The sequence below is a fragment of the Vanessa cardui genome, chromosome W, assembly GCF_905220365.1.
Source record: "Vanessa cardui chromosome W, ilVanCard2.1, whole genome shotgun sequence".
Classification (NCBI taxonomy): Eukaryota; Metazoa; Arthropoda; class Insecta; order Lepidoptera; family Nymphalidae; genus Vanessa; species Vanessa cardui.
In genome coordinates this window covers 11,959,955-11,984,393 of record NC_061153.1, presented here as the reverse complement: position 1 = coordinate 11,984,393, position 24,439 = coordinate 11,959,955, and the positions used below count along the sequence as shown (strand labels likewise).

The window sequence follows — 24,439 nt, the reverse complement described above, 5'->3', positions numbered from 1 at the left end:
GGGTTTTCTTGGCTGACACCGACTCCAAATATAGCAATAATTATAACTACATTCTATAATCGTAAATCGACTTTTAAGTAGTCTAATATTTTTCATTTCATTTTACTTAGGAGGACTCTAAAAAATATGTTGAATACGCAATTACTTTTATTACTTTTTAGTGCATATTCATTTATTTTAAAATAGTGTTTTATTTGAAGTCGGTTTTTCTTTTTGTTAAAATTTTTTTTTTTTTTTTTTTTTAAGTGAAGCTGATGTTGACTAATTAATTTTTCTTAATATGGATAGATTAAGCGTTCCGTTTATATGAGTCAGAAATTACTTCGAGGACAATTTCAAACGAAACTTGCGAATAAAGCAAAAATAGTCTTTCGAAAATGCGGCTTTAATGCGTCATGCGGCATAAACTACAAGGATCCCTCGAAGGAGCTGTAATCGACCTCAGCAAAAAACTTTGAAAAAGAGCTAATATATGTCGTACATCATATGACATCACATCACATACACAAAATTTGATTAATGATAGTAATAAATTCTGCCCCATATCGCACCCTAACTGTGAGCCGCATAGGAGTTAGGTTTATAGACATTTATTCTCAAAGAAGACAAAAGTCGCTTGCATGAGAATACACATAAAGAGTAAAGTAACATTTGTGCTCGTCTTAAAATACCCATTCAACGCATTGGTTTGTTATTGTTTAAATAATCATTTTAAATAACAATAACAATACAATATCAAATTATACTATTATTATTATTTAAAATGATTGTGCTTTAATGTTTATAATAGCCAGTTTGGTCTTAAATGCGTTGAATGATTTTACATTTTTTATGTGAGTAGGTATTTTATTATTAAGTTGTGCTCCTTCATATGTAAGGGTTTTTTTACTTCGTGCTGTTCTAGTTTTAGATAATACAAGAAAGCTAGCTCGTCGGGTGCTACGTTTTATATGTTCCTTTACTTTCTTAATTTTATGTTAGTGTGGATTGTTTTGTCAAGATTTTTCTGATCAAGATACATGTACTATATGTATAAAGCTGTCGGATATTCATTATTTTGGTTTCATTATTTTTTGTAATAGATATTTGAAAAGGATATCGGAAGAGAATTTTTATTATTTTATTTTGTGCTATTTGTAAGTTGTCTAATTTTGTTTTAGTGGCACTTCCCCAAACTTCAATGAGATATAGTAAGTGGGGTTTGACTAGAGTGTTGTAGATGGTATAACGCAGCTCACGCGGAATACATCGGGCTAGGTTTCGAATTGAGCCAGTAATTGATGTTAGTTTTTTTCTTATATGTTCAATTTGAGTATTCCAGGTTAAATTACCCTCTATCCGTAATCCCAGATCTTTTTCACTGTGTTTTTGTTGTAATTGTTCGTTATTAAAGTAAAAAAAACTTTGCAAATAGCTAATATATGTCGTACATTATATGGCATCACATAATATACACAAAATTTGATTAAAGACAGTAAGAAATTCTGCTCCAACAGAACAGCTCGCACGCTAACTGTAAGCCGTTTAAGAGTTCCATCATTACATAGTATAAAACAAAATCGCTTTCTGTTTAAATGTCTTTAACATAGGGACAGAGAAAGTAAATCTACGCAACGGATTTTGATGCGGTTATTTTTAATAGATAGTGTTATTCAAGGGAAAGGTTTGTGTATATGTTACAGTCATAGTGATTAAATAGCTATTATACATAATGACTGGTCATTATATATAATGGCCAAATTCACTAGACAAAGTAATAAATTAATCACTTTGTCTGAACATTATTCATAATAACGTGTCAAAGTTAGTCAAAGTAATAAATACGGTCTAGCCGACTTGTTATCCCTCCCTCTCTTCATCTTCAACTTTACGCAAAGAATCAGTTCACTGTCTGCTAAGAAACGTTTTTTTTATAGTAGATACCGTTCCTCAACATAAAGTTGCCGTCAGGGAATGTGCAAAAAAAGAGTCACATCTTAGCGGCCAAAGATTTCAGCATTGCAACTGTACTAGAGAATGCGTTTCAAATAGGTGTAAATGTAAAAAGTCAAACCTCATGTGTAACTCAAAATGTCACAAGAGCCTTACTTGTAAGAATAAATAATTATTATGACCTGGTTCATTAATGTCAGTTCGTTTTAAAAACTTTATTATTTTTGTCTTTATTGGGTGTTGATCCCTGTGTTTTTATTTTTTTTGTTTTATAGCCAGTGAGCTTTAAATTTTCTTTATAAATTAAAGTTAAATAGCTTTATAACAATGTTAATTGACGTGAAATTACTATCTTATTTTAATTTTTTAAATAATCTTTATGATTAGTTACGGCAAATTGAAATATAATTTTATAATTTTAAACGCATACCTACGTGGTTTATTACATTATCCAAGTCATCGAAGATGATATATATAATAGGTAGTTAATGTGATTAATTTTGTGTCCATTATCACTTTAACCAATTTGAGTAGATATTATGCATAATGGCTAGCCATTATACATAATATCCAGATTTATTACTTTGGCTGTAACATATATATTATATAATACATGAACAATATAGTAAAGAAACACTGATAATATTAGAAGTTTGCGATGTGATGTCGTAAATAAGGATTCTGTAGTATATTTAGTATCAGTATTGCACCCGTGCGAAGCCGGGGTGGGTAGCTAGTCGATTATAATATTCGACTATGATAATTACATAAACATAATCACATTACGGAAGGTGACTCAAATATCCAAATAACCTATAAATAAAAGATTCGACCGAGTATCGCTAACGTGCTCCTCAGAATTGTTCCGTTCCCTTCCGTTCCGTTACTTTGTCATGGATCCTATGCTCAGAACCTTACCAAACTTTCACCAAAGTACCCTTGAAGTATATATTTTATAATAAAAAAAGATTTATCAAAATTGGTTAACGTGATTTTCAGTTATTCACCTATTTATCGCGCATATATATATATATATATATATATATATATATATATATATATATATATATATATATATATATATTTGATTAGACATACCAACCAGAATAGTGTCTGAACTGCAAATACACATTTAAAACAAATCTAACAGATACTCGATTAAATGGGTGATAAAGTACCAACAGACAAGATTAGGTTTGAGTGTTGTAACAGTTCACAAACATCGAGTGAATTGTTAACTTGCAAATCATTTAACAAGAAATATCACTTCGCTTATGTCATTTCGAGCAAAACGGAATACTCAAAACCTTTCCAAAGAATTTAAATCATCGTGGTTCTGCCCTGCATGCAACCGTCCTCAAGCGGGAAAAGATAGCTCAAACACACCGGTACGAGTTCTTTCCAATATAAACAAACAGGAAGCAAATATGAAACGGAATTCGGAATAAACAGAAGTCATCTACTCCAGAGAATGATTCAAACGATCTGACATTGTCCGAGGTTCGCAAGGTCGTCAGAGAGGAGCTCATGAATCTACTCGACATTTTTAAATCAAGTATTATTTCTCAGTTCAAATTTAAATTAAAGGAAATATCCGACGAACTAACCGAAGTAACCACCTCAATTTCCTTTATGGAACAGCAACATGAAAAAATGTAAAATAAGATTAAATCTATTAATCACCTAGAAGTGGATAACAAAATCTTTCGCACTGATCTAAATGTTCTTAATGCTAGACTTTCTCAAATAGAGCAACAATCCCGAGCAAGCAACTTAGAAATTCAGTATCTTCCTGATCATAGGAATGAAAACTCATCTACCTTTCCGTCAGTATGGAAAAATACTCGTATTATTCCTTTACCTAAAATATCCCACCCTACTTCCCCATCACATTATCGCCCTATTTCAATCCTTCCTTTCCTATCTAAAGTTCTGGAACATATCATTCATGAGCAGTTAGCACAATATCTAGTCTCTAATCGTCGTCTGAATCCTTGGCAGTCTGGGTTTCGACCTGGACACAGCACTGTAATAGCCCTTCTAAAAGTAACAGAAGACATTAGACACGCTATGGACAATCGCCAGCTTACTGTGGTCGTATTACTTGACTTCAGTAAGGCATTTAACTCGGTAGACTTCGACGTTCTGTTAAGCGTGCTCAGGTCATTAAATGTTTCTTCCTCTTCGTGTAGCTGGTTCTTTGTCTTATCTTCGAGGACGCTAGCAGTGCATACAATTGGGTGAGCTTCACTCAAATTGGTGTAATCTGAAATCGGGTGTTCCTCAAGGCGGTGTTCTATCTCGTGTTCTATCTTCATTAACACTATATCTGCGGTAATTTCTTCTAAGTTTCATCTTTACGCTGATGATCTACAATTGTATCACCACTTTAGTGTTGTGGATGCTACAACAGCTATTGCCGGGGTTAATGAAGATCTTAGACGTATACACAGCTGGGCTGAGCGGTTCGGAATTGTGCTAAATCCTACGAAATCACAGGCTTTAGTTATTGGTAGTCGTTATATGCTCAAAACTTTAAATCATATTTCTCCTTTGGTGTATAACGGCATATCAATCAATTATACCGATTCCACTAAACATCTAGGTCTTCATTTTAGTAATGACCTGTACTGGTCTAAGCATATCAACGAGGTAAGTAAAAAGCTTCACTTTTCTATTTACTCACTAAAAAACCTGCAGTACTTCCTTGCCATCAAAACTAAAATTCTTCTTGTCCAGTCTCTTCTGCTACCTATCTTAGACTATGCTGATTCCTGCTTCCTTGACACGACTGAAGAACTACTTAATAAGCTTGAGAGGCTACAAAACCTTTGTATTCGCTACATCTTCGGACTCCGCAAATTTGACCATGTCTCAAAATATCGAGCTGAACTCAAGTGGCTTCCTGTAAGACTTCGCAGTACTATTATACTAACGTTTTATGACTTCTTCACAACATACTTTTTAATCCACTGTAACCCAGTTACCTTCGTGATCGTTTTGTTTTCTGGTTCCCCATGTCGTCCCAATGTCCAGCTTCTACTCCGTATCCCATCCCATACTTCCAATTTTTACTCTAACGCTTTCACTGTTAATGCAGCGAGATTGTGGAATTCGCTGCCGTTTACAATTTGCACTAGTAAGTCCATTTAAATTTTCAAAAAGAAATTCAAAAATCAAAATATACTTTATTCAAGTGGGCTTTTATAAGCACTTTTGAATCGTCATTTAACAATTATGTGAAGCTACCACTGGTTCATAAAGTAGTAGAGGTTCGTAAAGTACCGATCCTTTTTTTTTTGCGCGGTAGGTGCATAATTAAGAAGACGTCCTTCTTTTGCTCTCTGCAAATATTTAATTTAAAAATAATTAACACTTGATAAAATGTGCTAAGCATTCATCATACCTGTCAGCTGTGACTCCTTTATCTAATCCAAGTATAAAAACACATACTAAACAACAGACAACTAAAATTCAATTAACTCCCGCAATCACTATTGTCTTTACTGAAGATCAGATTAATAATGGACTCTATTAAACACTCAATTGCACAACTAACAGAACATTTCAACTCTAAAATGGCTGAATTCCAACAAAATTTGAATTCTAATATGCCAGCCGCCAGTCCGACTTCCAACATAGTTTAATGCTTTCCGGAGTTTTGTCCTAACTGCTCTGGAATGACTTCAGCTGCAAGTCGAGCTCCTTTCCAAAAAGTGTGATCAAATTGAAATGAGAAGTAGACGGAAAATGCTCCTGGTGCATGGAGTTCCGGAAGCCAACAAAGAAAATTTATCGGCTAATTTCAGTCAGCTGCTGTCTAAACATCTCAAGTTGCCAGAGTTATCAATGGATTCTATCAGTCGCTACCATCGTTTGGGTTCTTCGGCTCCTGAGAAACCAAGGGTCATCCTTATTAAGTTCCAAGATCCAATCATGCGTAACAAAGTATGATATGCAAAAACAAGTCTTAAGAACACTGGGGTTACACTATCTGAGTTCCTAACAAAGGAACGTCATGACTTCGTGGCTGTCAGACAGCGTCTTGGTATCAACAAATGTTGGACTAGAGATGGCAACATAGTTATTATTGGCCCAGATGGTAAGCGTCACCAAATTACGTCTATGGCGGAGCTGAATACGTATTCCACTGTTACGGTGGCTCAACAAGTTTCAGCTAGGACTGCAACCTCATCCTACACCAATACCCAAGAAAACAAGAATTCGCAGGGAGTCCGACTGAAAAAGAACTTAAAGAAGTAACTATTTCTTATATTTTTCTATTTATTATAATTGGTGTTTCATTAAAAACTGTATCTTGTTTGTTGTCTCTCATACGGGTCCTTCAGGTAATCAATGTTTTTCGGTACATTAATAACTGTTTGTGTTTTTCTTTTTTTGTTTTTTTTTCTCTTTGTAGTTAGTTATTTCTAACTCTTTAATTAGTTATACTGTTATTAACTTGTAATGTTATAGTTTGCCTACTATTTACTAATATTATTTAAATAATATGTAAACGTCAAATGCAGTGTGTACAAGACACCGTCAATGTGAGTGATAGCTGTCAATTAAATTGATGTTACTTTCCGCTGCTGATAATCTAGTTTTTTTAGAGACATATATATAATTTTTGTTTTTTTTTGTTTCGTTAACTTTTTGTTTTCCTAATTTCATCTTGTGTTTTTAAAATAGTATTCTGAATACTGTTTATATTTAAGCGATAACTTACAGCAGTAACAGCTGATAGATTGATTGAATGCTATAAATTTAATAATTATTTTATTGTTACCAGATACTATTAGATATTATTTATATTATTATTATTATTATTTATTTTATAAATATTCTATATATTTATTTGTATATTTTTTATTTATTAGGTATTTATGCAACCAGTACCACAAAGAATATTCACGGTAAAAACCTAAAAATTGCATTGTTGCATTCTAGCGTTGGGTGGTCGTTGTACTGGGAAACATACATATTACATAACAATGTAATTGAATTCCTGGAATGTAAGATTTTAGTTAAGACAGTGGGAAACATGTATTTCAATAATTAATTAAACTGAGTATCGAAATCTGTTCAGACGTGTTTAATTCAATCCTCAATTATTTTAAATATATATTTTTTTATTAAAAAAAAAAAATCAATTTGCCTCTTCGTAAACTATCCTGGCGCTGCGGACAGGATCGTCGTAATTATAGCGCATTCGTAAATATTCGGGTATCTAGATTTACCGATTATCGCGATTTTCCGGCGCGGACGGCGATCCATCGAACAAATAAATTCGTCAAGTGGTTGGAGCGATGCTGATGGCGGTGGCTGGTTGGTGAGTAAGCCTTTTCACCTTCCTTACCTATTTCATGTCTATTCAAATTGTAGAGTTTTGTTATCTAGAGATTGGAACTCTCTCTTTTTAACTGTTATCTGGTTTTCATATAAAATTTGTGAAATCGGAATTTAGTTGTATGTTATCTCTCACATGATTTTTTGTGAATAATATTAGGTAAAATTCAAAAATAATATTAAGTAAATAAATAATTATTAATAATTATTAATAATATTAATAATTATACATTTAGATATAATATAACATTGTATTAGTGTAAAAGGTAATTAAAGTGATTTTTATTTTATTAAATAGACCGCGATATTCATTACTAAAATGTCTACTAACGAACATCTGGAGCAAATAGTTCTCATCCCAACTGAAATTCTTAAATTAATCCCACTTTTTGGCGGAGATAAACGTCAATTAAATCTTTTTATTACACAGTGCGAATACGTTATTAATAAATATGTAGGGGGGATGTAAGGGGGCGCAAACTACATCTTAGCGCCCCAAGCCAACCTCACCTGCCCGTGGTGCATCCTGCCGACTAGCAAACGAGGCTCTGGCGACCGAAATGATGGCGGTATAACCATAAAAATAAACGTAGCTAAATACCACAGGCCGATGACGGGCAGCAGCGTCACCGGTGCGAGAAGCTACGTTCTGCGATCGCCAACACGCCTGCCCAGCGTGGCGATTACGGGCATTCCCTTCTATGCACAGAACACGCAAGCCACGGCCCCCAGTTCCCGGCAGCCCCGCTATTCCTCGTCATGGTGGCTACGATGGTGACGGCGGGACGGGGGGTGCTAAGAATCACCGGGCTACGTGAGGCCACCACAAACGACTGACCCTTACGACGTACAACGGACGCACGCTACGACTTGACTCGCATCTAGCGCAACTTGAGGAGGACCTTGGGAAAATTAGGTGGCACATATTAGGGCTATGTGAAGTCCGTAGAGAGGGAGAGGACACCATAACCCTCGAATCGGGCCACCTAATGTACTTCCGAGAGGGAGACCTACAATCCCAAGGTGGCGTTGGATTTCTGGTTAATAAGTCCCTAGCTGACAATGTTGTGGAAATCTCCAGTGTGTCGATCAGGGTAGCGTACCTTATTATAAAGCTCACCGAGAGGTATAGCCTCAAGGTGGTGCAAGCGTACGCACCGACCTCGACACACTCGGACCATGAAGCGGAGGAAATGTTCGATGACATATCGAGGGCCCTCCACTTTACCACAAAAACTTACTACAACGTTGTCATGGGGGACTTTAACGACAAAGTGGGAGTACAGAATTGCAGCGAATCGGTAGTAGGACCCTATGGATTTGGAAGCAGGAATCATAGGGGGAAAATGCTTGTCAACTTCCTCGAACGGGAGGGACTCTTCTTGATGAACTCGTTCTTCAAGAAGCAGCCCCAAAGGAAGTGGACGTGGCAAAGCCCCGACACTATGACCATAAAAGAGATAGACTTCATCTTGAGAGACAAGAGGCATATATTCAGAGACGTCTCAGTGATCAACAGGTTCAATGCCGGTAGTGATCACCGACTTGTCCGAGGCTCTCTGAATATCGATTTTAGGGCCGAGAGCGTTCGTCTGATGAAGTCCACGCTCCGACCAAAGCTGCTCCAACCCATTGCGGGATCTGAAACGTTCCAGTTAATCCCGGAGAACCGATTCGCTGCCGTGAAAACCACAACAGTCGTAAACCAGACCCTAGAAAATGTAGTTCGAATTCTCAGGGAAGAAGGTACAAGATTTTGTGGCATGCAGCGTAAGGGCAGGAAGTCCACACTTTCAGAAGAGACTCTAGGGCTAATGAAGAAACGACGTGAAAATCCACCTGTCACTTCGTCAGAGATACGGTAACTAAACCAAGAGATCAGCGAGCGCGTACGCTACGACCTCCGGTGCTCCAATACTCTTATGATTTAAAGAGCAATCGAGCGGAATCGGGGGTCTAAGGTGTTCGTACAATCTCTTGGAAGGAGCCACCTGACGAAGGTGACCACTTAAATAAAACTAATTATAACGTAATATATTGGAGAACCCATGGCTACCCCGTCAACTTGTACATAGAATTCATCATCCTACTACTATTATAAAGGCAAAAGTTTGTAAGTATGGATGTATGGATGTTTGTTACTCTTTCACGTAAAAACTACTGAATGGATTTGAATGAAACTTTACCACAATATAGCTTATACATCAGAATAACATATAGACTAAAATTTTTGAGGTTTCTAATGTGAGGTCGTAAAAAACTCATTTTTTGCGCTTACATTGCAAACCCTGACTGAATCCTACAAGATAGATCAAAACAATGTACTACAGTATTGTCAGTTTTACAACTTAAAAAGGTCTACAAAAAAGTCCGTGATGGTATATGTTTATCTCTTAGGAATAACCCACAATAACCATTTTTTATCGTTTACTTTGTACGAGAAATAATGGCTTATTTACGAAGCGATTCTAAGCGATTACTAGACTAGACGGGACGAACCTGAAGTCCACGCGAACGAAGTCGCGGGCAAAAGCTAGTTCCACGATAAATAACCAGATGTTATGACTATTTATATATTATTGTATAGTTATGACTGCCTCACATCTGGTTATTTATTGTGGAATGATGAATTCTATGTACAAGTTGACGGGGTAGCCATGGGTTCTCCAGTATCCCCCGTGGTCGCCGATTTGTTCATGGAAGACCTGGAGGAGAGGGCTCTTCGCTCCGGACCTATAACACCTAGGTTTTATAAACGGTACGTAGATGACACTTTCACAATATTACCTAGTGATCTGACATCTGCATTTTTAGTACATATTAATTCTATAAATAAAAACATTCAATTTACTATGGAATTAGAGGCAAATACTTCTTTAGCTTTCCTTGACATCCTTATTATCAAGAATCCTGACAATACATTAAGTCACACAGTTTATAGGAAACCCACACACACCAACAAATACCTCAATGGTGACTCGCACCACCACCCTAGCCAGTTAGCTACCGTTGGCAAATCTTTGTTTCAGAGAGCCCACCATCTCTGCGATGCTGAACACCTAGAGGACGAGCTACGTCAGGTCAAGCTTGCACTCCACCAGAACAAGCTGCCCGTGCCTCGCCAGCATCGCAGAAGCCGTATCAAGCCACCCACAGTTGAGCGACAACCTGCATTTCTACCATATGTGAAGGGAGTTACAGACAGGATTGGCAACATCTTGAAGCGAGCTTCAATTAAAACCGTTTACAAGCCTCATAAGAAAGTGAGCCAGTTCTTGAGACCTATCAAGAGTAATATTCCTTTACAAACTGCAGGAGTATATAGACTCAAATGTGAGTGTGGTTTATCTTACATAGGCCAAACAAAGAGAAGTATCGGTACCAGGGTCAAGGAACATATAGGAGATGTCAAAAATAGGCGTTCTTCTAAGTCTGCAGTCTGTAAACATGCTCTGGATAAACCTAACCATTTTATCCGATTTGATAAACCACAGATCCTCGCTAGAGAACACAGATTCATTCCTAGAATGATACGCGAGGCTATTGAAATTCAAAAACATCCGAACTTCAATAGAGAAGATGGTTGGAGACTTTCTAACACCTGGGATCCACTTATTAAAAATTTAAAATCCCAAATCCAACAGACTGCAAGACCTAAAGATACAGTTAGTGCCTTCTGCGTGCAACCGGAACGTTACTCAAGATATCAATTGAGAAATCGTTGGCGGTAGTTGTTAATAATATTTCCTTTGTTCTTCAAATAGACAAATGTCATCTTAGTCTACCCGTGACCACGAACACTGCAAAGTGCTCGAAACGTCGGGATGTTTAAAAATAATTAATATACGCGATTCATCCGTTATAATTAGTTTTATTTAAATGTGTAATAATCGCGAAAATTTAAGACAACATTATTTGTGAAGGTGACCACAGCGAGTGGAGAAGTCGTTTCTTCCAAGCCGGCAGTACTTTCGGAAGTAGAGGGTTTCTACGTCCGGTTATACACATCGCATGCATCTCGACCTGATCCCGAAAATGAGGATTCTAGAGCTACATTAACACGCCATTTCTCAGAAGACCTGCCTGAAGTCAGTGTTGGCGAAATCGAGATTGCTCTTGGACAGCTTAAATATGGAAAAGCCCCTGGAGAGGACGGTATTACTATAGAGTTATTAAAAGCAGGAGGTAATCCGGTACTCAAGGAACTCCAAAAGCTTTTTAACTCTGTCCTCTTCGAAGGGAGAACTCCGGAGGCGTGGAGTAAGAGTGTGGTCATCCTGTTCTTCAAAAAGGGAGACAAAATCCTTTTGAAGAACTATCGTCCCATATCCCTACTGAGTCACGTCTATAAGCTGTTCTCAAGAGTGATCACGAACCGTCTTGCGCGAAGATTCGACGAATTCCAACCCCCGGAACAGGCCGGGTTTCGGACCGGATACGCCACCATAGACCACATCCACACAGTGCGGCAGATTATACAGAAGTCCCAAGAGTATAATCGGCCCCTGTGTCTTGCATTCGTGGACTATGAGAAGGCCGTTGACTCGGTTGAAATCTGGGCTGTTCTGGAGTCCCTGCAGCGTTGCCAAGTTGATTGGCGATACATCCAAGTGATGAGATGTCTCTATGAAGCTGCCACCATGTCCGTCCGAGTACAGAATCAGCAAACAAATCCCATACCATTGCATCGAGGAGTGAGACAAGTGGACGTTATTTCCCCCAAATTGTTCACTAATGCAATGGAGGATATGTTCAAGACGCTGAACTGAAAAGGACAAGGCATCAACATCAATGGAGCTACATCTCTCACTTGAGATTCGCAGACGACATCGTCATCGTGGCATAAACGCTGCAGGACCTACAACAAATGCTGAACGAGCTGGCTGATTCTTCTATGCGTATCGACGGATGAACTTGGATAAAACTCAATGAACATGTTCTACCGGAACCGATTGCGATACACGATACCGTCCTCGAAGTTGTTCAAAAATATGTCTACCTTGGGCAGACTTTGCGATTTGGTAGAAACAACCTTGAGGACGAGGTGAATAGAAGAATTCAGCTGTGTTGGGCAGCGTTTGGAAAATTACGTCGAATCATTACATCGTCGATCCCACAGTGCCTTAAGAAGAAAGTCTTCAACCAGTGCGTCCTACCAGTCATGACATACGGAGCCGAAACGTGGACACTGACGGCAAGGCTGGTCCACCAGTTTAAAGTCGCTCAGCGTGCTATGGAAAGGGCTATGCTCGGCGTTTCTCTGCGGGATCGCATCAGAAATGAGGCGATCCGCCAGAGAACCAAAGTCATCGACATAGCCCACCGGATTAGTAAGCTGAAGTGGCAGTGGGCTGGCCATATTTGTCGCAAAACCGATAACCGTTGGGGGAAACGTGTTCTAGAGTGGAGACCGCGTTTTGGCAAACGTAGTGTAGGACGTCCTCGGGCACGGTGGTGTGACGACTTACGCAAGACGGCTGGCAGGAGCTGGATGCGAGTAGCCCAAGAACGATCTCAGTGGCGTGCAATGGAAGAGGCCTTTGTCCAGCAGTGGACGGAAATGGGCTGATGGATGGATGAAAGGGGGTCCGACACAAAATATGTATGTTATGCATTCCATAATGAGCCGACTTAAAGACAATGCGGCGGCCCTTATCAGTAAACGCGAGGATATAACGACATGGGACGAATTCAAGGAATTATTAACGTTACACTTTGGGGATCCGCGTAGTGAGGAATGCATTGCTATCGAACTTGAATCCATGAAAATTAGGAAAGGTGAATCGTATTTAGAATTTTGCAATAGAGTACAGTCTGTTCGTTTAGTTTTAATTTCGAAATAAACAAGAAGATACATGGACAGTTATAAAGGTATTAGATTTAAGCAGAATATATTTAACACTAGATTTCAACTTGAAAAAAAATATGTAGAGTTTAGTAATCTAATTGATAAGAGCAATCAGTCTTCGATTGAATTTTTAGGCTTAAGGATGTGAAAAATATTAAGGTTCAACGAATCAAGGACAATGATTGGATAGTTTACATAAGGAATACAATTATTCTAAAGGAAATCTGCGGTGATAATGTAACCCACAAATCTCTACATGGCTCTCTTATATTGCACATTGACGAAAATTGTATAGTATTCCTAGAAAATATCCGACTCTATTATCGTCGATTCTACGGGAACATCGTTACGACGTTAATACCGATTGCTGATCTTCCCATACTGAAATCTTCAACTGTAACTTGGAATAAAACGTTAGATATGAAAGAGATTATCTTCGATGACTTTAAACAGTTATCTTACATGTTAAAAGTTCAGAATCTGGAAAGTGAAAGTGTGAAAAGTGAAAATAGTGTAGTGAAAATTAATAGCCTAAGTTTGGCCACGGTGTTACTGTATGCATTCTACCCTGTGTTTTAGGATATATTATTTTTAAGTATAAATTAAAATTGTTCACTTTCTCGCGAAATAATCCAAATCCTGTAAATCCTAATTCGGATAATTTCGCGCTTGGGGAGGGAGAAGTTATGCAACCAGTACAACGAAGAATATTCACGGTAAAAACCTAAAAATTGCATTTGCATTGCTAGCGTTGGGTGGTCGTTGCACTGGGAAACATAACAATGAAATTGAATTCCTGGAATGTAAGATTTTAGTTAAGACAGTGGGACACATGTATTTCAATAATTAATTAAACTGAGCATCCAAATCTGTTCAGACGTGTTTAATTCAATCCTCAATTATTTTAAATATATATTTTTTTATTTTTTAAAAAAAATCAATTTGCCTCTTCGTAAACTTGACTAGGTATTATTTTTCATTTTATTATTATCGATATTTATTATTTACTTGCAATATGAGTGACTCTGATGATTATATTTTTTCTGACGATGACTTTATATCTGCCTCATCAAGTGATAGCTTTCATAGTATATCTTTGTCATTACATACTCATTTGGATTCACGGACTTTTCATACGGTTCCTAAAAATTTTAACGTTGTCCATCTCAACGCACAAAGCATTCCCGCGCATTATACGGATTTGTTAACATCACTTGATCTTAAAAATTTGCATGCTTTTTTTTTTGCACCATTATTATGGGTGATTTTAACACGTGTTTTAATAAAAATGACTCACGTGCTCAACGCCTTCGTAATATTGTGAATAGCTATATATAATTATATAATTTAAATATACTTCCTTCTAATTCTACTCACTTTTTCCCAAACTGCTTTCCTTTTTTTTAGATTTAATAATTGTTTCCTCATCTGATCATGCTATGCTGTATGGCCAATACCCCGCTGAACCGTTTTCATACCATGACCTTTTGTATCTGTCATATAAATTCCGTCCGCCTAAATCAAAACCTCCCATTGTCATGAGACGAAGTTTCAAGAACTTTGACAATAATATTTTTTTGTGTGACCTTGATCGCATTGATTGGGATGCTGTATTCAATGCTCCATCTATGGATAATAAAATTGAATTATTTAACTCTCTCCTTCCAGATCTTTTTGATATTCATGCTCCATTAAGACCGATTAAGTTAAAGCGCCTTCCAGCACCATGGTTAACACCAGATATCAAAGCTATCATGGCAAGACGTAATCCTGCTAAGTCGAGATATAAACGGAGACCGACCGACAACAATCTCCTGAAATATAAACGGCTGCGTAATCATTGCAGCAAAGTCTGTAGGGACGCTCAACGAAATTATATACACAATTCTGTTAGTATCAAGAACACCGGCAAGGTGTGGCGTTTTTTGTATGCGATGGGTATTAGCCGTCAGTCACTAGATGTAAGAAATGTTGACGCTGAAGCGCTGAATAAGCACTTCACGGCGGCTACCATGGACAATGCGAATAAATGTCACACCTTGAATTCCATAACCACACGTCCTAAGCCTAATTTTTCTCCTTTCTCTTTTACTCCAGTGACTTCTGAGGATATCAAGAAGAGTATTTTTGGTATTCAATCAGACGCCGCTGGATGTGACGGTATCAGTCGCAAAATGATACTCCTGTCTTTAGATACCATTCTTCCTGTTCTATACCACCTATATAATTTCTCTTTAAATTTAGGTATTTTTCCCAATAGTTGGCAAATAGCTCATGTCCTACCCATTCCCAAAATCGCTAATCCTACTTTGTTAGCTCACTACCATCCTACATCTATCCTTCCTTTCCTTTCTAAGGTTCTCGAACGCATTGTCCATGGACAGCTTTCCAACTTTCTCTCATTAAACAATATTTTAAGCCCATTTCAATCGGGATTTCGCCCGGGGCATAGCACCACAACAGCTTTGATCAAAGTCTGTGATGACATTCGCTTTGGGATTGATAACAAAGAAATTACTATTTAATATTCCAAACTTTAAACTGTCAAGTGCGTTCGTAAGAGGGAGTGCTATTGGTGGTGGCTCATTAATATTAGTACGGAATGATATCGTTTGTAAATCTCGAAAAGATATTGTGGCCCTCTCTATCGAACGTACTATCGAACTATCCTGCGTGGAATTTCCACAGTACATTATAGTCTGCGTGTACCGGCCCCCATCGGGAGATTATTATTTGTTTGAAACCACTATGGAGGACATTCTTAAAAAGCTATGTAAAACTAATAAATATATAATTGTATGTGTGGACTTTAACTTCGACTTACTTAAAGAAACTACGTTAAGTGTTCGGTTGGTCGCCTTGTTTATGTCATTTAATTTAACCCATAGAGTTAATGAACCGACGATACTTCTACGTGTATTGATAATGTGTTTTGTGACTGTGAAATATATGAAGTATCAATTATAAATAATTTAACTTCTGACCATTGTGGTCAGAAGTTTTCATTAAAACACCAAGAAATAAATCATTTAAAAAAAATAACATACAGGCCAATAACGGCTAACAAATGACATTGTTTTAAAGATATTGTGGCGTATAAATTGTCTAATCTAGATCTTACGACACAGGATCCAAATGAGCTTTATAATTCATTTTTTGAAGTAATACTAAAAGAATTTAACAATATATTTAAAATGAAATCATGTTATAGTAACACAAAATTAAAGTTTAGTGACTGGGCTACTGTTGGTATTTATAAAAGTAGAAATAAATTATACGACTTATATGATATGAGGCGGTGGAATCGAAGCGTAGCCTTTTTAGAATACGTCATTAAATATTCCAATGTTTTTAAAACAGTACCCCTAGTACGAGTTTCAATACTTCTTGCGTTAATAACGTGTCGTCTATTCGAAAACTTTTACGAAGTATTTGAATTCGATAGTATAAGTTTGACATTACTCGTTTGCGTTAAAACCATGATAGCCATCGAGCTACTCGAAAAAGACTACCACACAATTCATATTTCCATCTCACTTACACGCGCTGAAAAGAGTGAGAGAAAATATTTTGTCATTTTTTATTGTATTTGACATTTCTCGCAAAGTATTGTCTAATGTCTTTAAAAATTTGAAGGTTATGTTATCGTATTTTACAAAGTTTTATATTACTATAAGAAATAGAACGGTGAATGCTTTAATTTTTAAGTGTTATAATAGCAGTGAAAAAAGAAGAAATTACACTGAAACATTGTTTGAAAGATTAATTATATTATAAAATTCATCAAGAGGGACGTAAACATAAATCTATTATTATATTAAGTAAATAAAACGATACGTAATAATTGTAAGGACCGTAAGTTTATAATAAAGATTACAAACGTTTAAAAAATATATAAACAGTGAATATTGTTATTAATATAAAGGAATTTGTGTTAAACTATAACTAACCTACAAATATTGTTAATTGAATTCTCCTTACAATTTTACGTTGATATACTTATACATATTTAGAGCATCTATTAATAAGTAAAATTAGTTTGCGAACACTTTTATTCTATATTTAAATTATTGTTTTTATTTCCTGTTTATAAAGTTTAATTTAAAATGAAGTGATTTTCATCTCAATTCAAAGTTATGCTTAAATTATTTTGTTATTTCGATATTATCCTAATTAAATATAAACTATTTCAATATACTACAATAATATGCATGTCTAATTGCCATTATGTATTATGGACCTTATTAATTATATTTCAATTAGGGTTCACTTAGATTTAAATATTTCCATGATCATGACTATCTTATATGTTTGTGAATGTATTAATAAAAAATATTGTTTGTGATTACAGTTCCAAAGAAGAAATACAAGCCTAGATAATACAAATACTTCTGTGCTGCATTTTCCAGTGTGATGCTACATCTATCACTATTAACTCCAAGAATCATTGTTAAAATAAAGTTTAATATATAGAAAACAAATACCTAATAATTACTACCATAATTTGTTTTTTATTTTTCCTAAAATATAATTATATATACTATATATATAAAGCTTTTTATTTACATTTAACAATAAAGAGTTCATAGTTTTAATTAACTGTTTTAATATACCCCATAATTGAGAAAGTACAAATAACAACATTCTATTTTATTAAGCTATGAGTGTTTTTGAAGTTGATTATTTGAGAGAAATCAAAATAATAGTTATTGATTTTCCAGTGTGACATTATGTCTATCACTCTTAACTCCAAGAATCAATGTGAAAATAAAGTTTAATATATTGAAAACAAATACCTAACAATTACTTTCTCTTAATTTGTTTTATTTTTCCTAAAATATAATTATATGCACTACATACATAAAGTTTCTGATTTACATTAAACAATAAAGAGTTAATAGTTTTAATTATCTGTTTTATACTACTATTGTTATTTATATTTTTACTTTTTGAAAAAGGATAAATAACATTCTATGTTTTTAAGCAATGAGTGTTTTTTACGTTGATTATTTATGAGAATTCAAAACAATAGTTATAAGCATTTATTGAGTATAATAATAATGTATATATAATTTAATATTAACATATAATATACATACATAATAGTATAATAATGTACCTATAGATGTTTCTAATATAATAATGCATAATTTTTAAATCATTCTCAATTCAATTTCATTTTACAATATTGTAGAAAATAATAAATATTCAATAAAGAGACAAATCCACTTATCAGTATATTTATTGTTTGAATTAAATGAAAAGGAAATTATATAGAAATGTAGATAACTGTTCAATGCATGGTCACTTGTTTTATGGATATTGTCTGCACCAAATCATCATTAATAATAGTATAGCTGCTCCAAATAAAGGATTGATTCACTCATAGCCTGAAAAAAAAAAATATTTTTATTAATAATGATTACACTAAAGAATGGCAGTTAATTATACTTTGCATGATCCCTATCATACCTTCAAAGCATTCTCAACTGCTATCAATATTGTTAGGAATAATAACAAAAATAAGTTAAATATTTTTGATGTTTTTGAAAATACTCATTTAAACAATATACATATTTCAATTATAACTTGTTTTACTATTTTGTTTAAGCGATTTTATGATATTATGATAATTTAATTATATTCTTTTACATTATTATCATTTATTTTCGATGTAATTAAATAATAAATTAGCATGCCATTTAAAAATATATATTATATTTAGACTCACCTTGCGTTTGTATCATATTTGTAAATATATTGAAAATAAGTTGATATTTATTACTCATTTCTTCTTCACATGTTAACGCAAAAAAATATTAACATTTTCTAAGGCAATTCTCAAGAAAATATGTTAGTTTAAAATACGGCTAATTAAAGATAAATTTCACCGCAGAATTCAGTTTCGTTGCTTTTTAATGTTCTAAAAGACTACCGTAACAGTTGTAGCTAGTTTTCAAGCATTATATTGCCTCACATGTTTAGTAATTAATTTTCAAAAATAGGTTTCACTGACGCTCACCGAAATAAATTCAGTGAGTTCAAACTCGATAAGAAAGTAACGAAAACGTCAATTTACATGCGTAAATCTGTCAAAAGTGTTACTCGTACTACCAAAATGTCGAAAACCCCGCGTTATTTCGACTTCGAAGTCGATAACGTTAGTAATAAAAACTCGTACTGCCGATTTTAGTTCCTCTGCGTTTACGCTTGGGGCGCTGATAGGATTTGTATGAAAACAAAACCGAAAGTAAATTACATGAAGTCAACTGTCAAACTCGTAATAAGGTTACAGTATGCATTTCTGCTAAGTCCTTATATTTAAAGAAAAAAATCCTGAATTCTGATAATAGAATTAAAGCCACATGGGATGTTATTAGTAGTGTTAGTGGAAAACCCAAAAATGAAATGAAATGAAATTTATTTGCAAGAATATGGTTACATAAGATCTTATAGTAAATATGTCCTTATCATATTCAACCGTTTTGGTATGCAAATATTATACTATATTACACTGAATCATGCAATCAAACTACACAATTGGAATAAATAAGGCAACCATCATGTCTTGAATAAAATATTTATACAATAAAAAAATGTCAATATCTAATAAAAACTGAATATCAATCTAAACAATATTAGAATAAATAAACTTATGATTACACTACTTATCATTGAATTGAAGAAATTTGTATTTGTCATGCGGTAAAAGGGACTAAAAATTAATATTAACATTATATTTATCCATATATCTAATTCATATTATATCTATATTGCAGTCTTAAAGAATTAGTATTTTTAATTATTTAAATATTGTTTTATGTCATAATAGCATTTTTCTAAAAGCCACAATTTTATCCTACCTATTTTGAATTTATTTATTGGTAAATTTTGTATTTCATCTGATAACTTGTTGAAAATTTTAATTGCCATATAAAATGCATTATTTTTATAAATATTGAGGTAAGTAAGGTACCTAGGTACATAAATTTTATTGGGATGTCTCTTAGATTTGTTAACTTCTGAATTGAGCTGAAAATAATTGGATATCTTTTGACAAATATACAGATTTCCTTTATATACAAACATGGCAATGGCAAAATCTTCAGTTCTTTAAATACTGGCTTGCAACTTTCGAGAGGTCCTATGCCGTAAATAGCTCTAATGCACTTCTTTTGAACTCTAAATGCTCTTAAGATGTGTACAGAATTTCCCCAAATTATTAACCCATACGATAAAACTAATGCGACATATCCATGGTATGCAGTTATAGCTGCTTCACGTGAAACTGTCAAACGTACACGTCTTAAAGCATATACAAATATTTCTAACTTAGTACAAACATACTCAATATGGTGATTCCAACTACAGTTTGTATCGAACATGACACCTAAAAATTTTGATACATTTGTTTCTTCTATTTTATTTGATTCGTATTGAACGTTTATGTGTATTTTTTTACTATGAAAGGAAATAAATTGTATGACTTTTGTTTTATTTAGATTTACTTTTAATAAGTTCACATCGAGCCACTTCAACACTTCATTGAGGGCTTCGTTAATCAATAGTTCATAATTGTAATTCTTTATACATTTTACGAGAATAGTTGTATCGTCAGCAAATAAGATACATGGGTGATTAATATTTTTAGGAAGATCGTTTATATACGTAAGAAACAGGAAAGGACCCAAAATACTGCCTTGTGGAACACCACACATAATTGTTCTAAATTTTGATTTGCGCGTAAGTTTTGCACAATTAACAATTTTTGACACTTCAGTACATTGTAATCTGTTGCTTAGGTAGCTTTTAATCCATTGGTAGGCATTTCCTCTTATACCGTATGTGTCTAGTTTTTTTAGTATTCGTTTATGGTCAACATAATCAAACGCTTTTGTCATATCTAAAAGAATAGCAGTAATTGGTACTTTGTCGTTTAAGCTGTCAGTTATGGTTTTAATGAAGTTAAAACAAGCTAATGTCGTAGAATTATCATTTCGGAATCCAAATTGTTCTTTAACTAGAATATCGTGTTTATCATAGAAATTTTTAAATCTTTTTAGTATCGCTTTCTCAAAGACTTTTGATAAAACGTTTATTAAAGCGATTGGTCTATAATTATTAATATCTAAGAAATCACCTTTCTTGAACAAGGGTTTTACAATTGTTAACTTTAAGGTCGTAGGAAATATTCCCTGTTCAAATGATAGATTTATAATGTGTGAAAGGGGCTTGTATAAAAGTGCTGCACTTTTTTTTATAATATCTGTACGGATTCCATCGCAACCCACGGATTTTGTGTTATTCAGTGATTTTATAATACTATTTCGTTTGGATCTGTTGGGCTAAGAAATATGGTTTCTGTTATATTTGGCTCTATTATTTTTAATTGTTTACACCTATTAATGTCAATGTCACGTTTATTATTAATATCATTATTATAATTATTACTAAAATATATATTATTATTATTATTGGTATAATTATTATTAATAAAGAAATTATTGAATAATTCACATATTATATTAGGGTCAGTGTATATTATATTGTTAATTTTTATTTTGTCAATGTACCTATTTTGTGAATGTACATCTTGATATTCTCGAATTGTATCCCATACCGCTTTGCATTTGTTTTTGTGTTTATTTATGTAATGAATATGTTGAATTTGTTTAGAACGATATATACATTTTTTTAATAAGGAGCTATATTTTTTAAATCTTTTTTACTTACTATTTTATTTTCGCTATTTAGTCGGTAACGTACGTACAATCGTCTTTTTATTAAGCTGGATCTTTTTATACCTTTTGTTAACCACAATGACTTTCGCGTTTTAACACCCATTTTTATATTTTTAAAAGGAAAACATAAGTCATAGAACATTTTTAATGTTGAGTGAAATGAATCGAATACCTCATTTACATTCATAATATCCCATATTTCAGAAAAAGAAAGTTTCGACATACATTCTAAAAACTTGTTGGTATTGTGTCTGTTATAGTATCTTTTGTATTCAAACCAAGATGTTACACATTCATGATTACCCTTAATATCAAATGTTAGACTTTGTCCAGTTTCGTGGTCAGATAGGCCCAGATGGTGTACCATTGGTTCAACATTTCTTATATTGCTAGCTATTAAATCTAGACATGAAGACAAACGCGTAGGTGTTTTGATGTGTATTTTTATATGGTAATTATTTAATAAATTTACTAATTCCTTGGATTCGTTATTTTGTTTTAATATGTCAATATTCCAATCACCACAGAGAATAATTTTCTTTTGTTTGGTTTTTAAATGTAATTTGTGAAGTAAAATATGTAATTTACTTTTTGGTGTACGGTAAATGCAGATTATTAATAAATTTTCATCTAAATTTTCAATTCCACTACATTCAAAGGAATATTCAGTAGAAAATTGTCTTATTAATTCTAATTCCTTACATTTAACGTTATTTTTGCTTAAAATACAGGATCCTCCACGACTAATGTTTCTACAGTAAGAAGACATAACTTTATACCCTGGAATAATTAACAATGATTCAGTTCCCCTTTTGATAAAAGTTTCTGTAAGGCAGATATTTATTTTGTTTTTTAACATATTGCTGAGGTCAAGTAACGAAATGTATAGTTCTTCACATTTATTAATGGCGCCTGCAATGTTTTGATGAAATATAGTTACTTTATTCCCGAAAAAAATTATATTCTTATCATGATTTACAGCGATTTTTTTAAAATAAAATGGGATAGTTCCTTTCATAGGTTCTAAATTTTCAGTGCATGCTTTTTGGATTATAGTCTTATTATTATTGATATTTGGGATCTTTTTAAAATAATATGTTATTTTATTTTTGTTCTTTGATTCTCTGTCATGATATATATTATTTTTTATATGTTTTTTGTTTTTAAACGTTAGAAACTTATTATTATAAACGTTTAAATCTATGTTAAAATTTATTTTTTAATCATATCGTTTAAGTATTCTTTTGAGCGTGAGTATTCTCTACTTTGTTTAAAAAAAGTACAATTTTTATATAGTTTGACTAGGCAAGCAATATGGTTATTTAATTTTAAGGTATTAAGAAACCTATTAAAATAGACAGGCAATACATATACTTTATAATTTTTCAGTTTATTTAGTGTTATACTCAACTCATTTAGCAACACAAATGGATTCTTATCATTGGCTCCCACTGAGAGTATAATGATGTCTTTATCATTCAGTTCGGATTTAAGAGTATCACTGAGCCTAAGAGTTTCTGAAGATAATGCATTAGGCTTTACAAAAGATGTTATTCGATATTTGTTCCATTTACCTATTCTGCTTTTAATTAAATTTTGTGACATTCCAACGGTATATTGTTCACCTAATATGTATATTGTATTTCAGTTATTTTTTACAGTAATATTATGACGTGTTAAATTAACGTTAATCTGGCTATCTTCGCAATTTGTATTATATATTACATTTAATTTCGACTGCACTTCTACGTTTGGACTCTTTTTTATCTTAGTTTTAGACGTGTCTGTGTGAGTAGCACATTCTTTTATGTCATCTGAGTTTGTATTACTGTTTTTATTTTCTTCTTCATACGTGAGAATTTTGGAGCATGCCTTATACTTTTGATCTTTTCTATCACATTTATTGCTACTTAGCAAAACATTGTCTCGTTTTTTTACTGTTGAAGATGTAATTGGTGTGCGAGATGTCATGGTATGAATTTTTTCCAATAATTCAAGCTTCTTATCTGATTTGTATAATTGTTTTCTTAAGTTAGCGTTTTCTAAACTAAGAATCTCAATTTCCGAGTGAGCAGAATCAAGTTGTTCTTGCAAAGACTCGATATCTGATCTCAGTTTTAATACTGTTTCGGATTCCATACTTAAATTTGGTAAAGATTTTAAGCTATTATTTATATTTATGCAAGTACAACTTAAATCATAGGATTCTTCATCAATTTCGGTGTCAGAAAGATTTGTTAATGATTTTGCCTTCTTTTTGCGGTGAGTAATATTATCACTTAAATTCATTTTTAATTTCGTTTTACTAAAAATAAAAGAAAAAAAAAAAAAATAAAAAAAAAAACGAAAATTTATGCAAGCTGTTGAGTTTGGATCCTTCGTCCGCAGTGTCGCTGATATTTCAAGGAGGTCTTGTAACCACTGCGCTACCGCGGGTCTAAATCATGGGGGCAAAATTGAGTTCTATTTAAAGTTGGTATAATTGATTATTAGAACATAAATAGTAATTATTATTGTACTTGTTCTTTGTGTAATGATACCGCACTTCACTTTTTGTTATTATTTTACA

The 24,439-nt window shown here is 33.7% G+C and overlaps 1 protein-coding gene across 1 annotated transcript; it reads left to right on the top strand.

Annotated features, from left to right (window-relative positions):
* Window positions 1-4,482: 4,482 nt before the first annotated feature.
* LOC124542660 lies at window positions 4,483-11,012 on the top strand. The gene is made up of 2 exons (XM_047120587.1): window positions 4,483-4,531; window positions 9,874-11,012. Exon 2 carries the CDS (start codon window positions 9,939-9,941, stop codon window positions 11,010-11,012), a length of 1,074 nt encoding a protein of 357 aa, XP_046976543.1. The 5' UTR covers window positions 4,483-4,531; window positions 9,874-9,938.
* Window positions 11,013-24,439: the final 13,427 nt, after the last annotated feature.

Coding starts and splice junctions, on each gene's coding strand:
- LOC124542660 (XM_047120587.1), top strand. CDS start 9,939: ATGGGTTCTCCAGTATCCCCCGTGGTCGCCGATTTGTTCATGGAAGAC.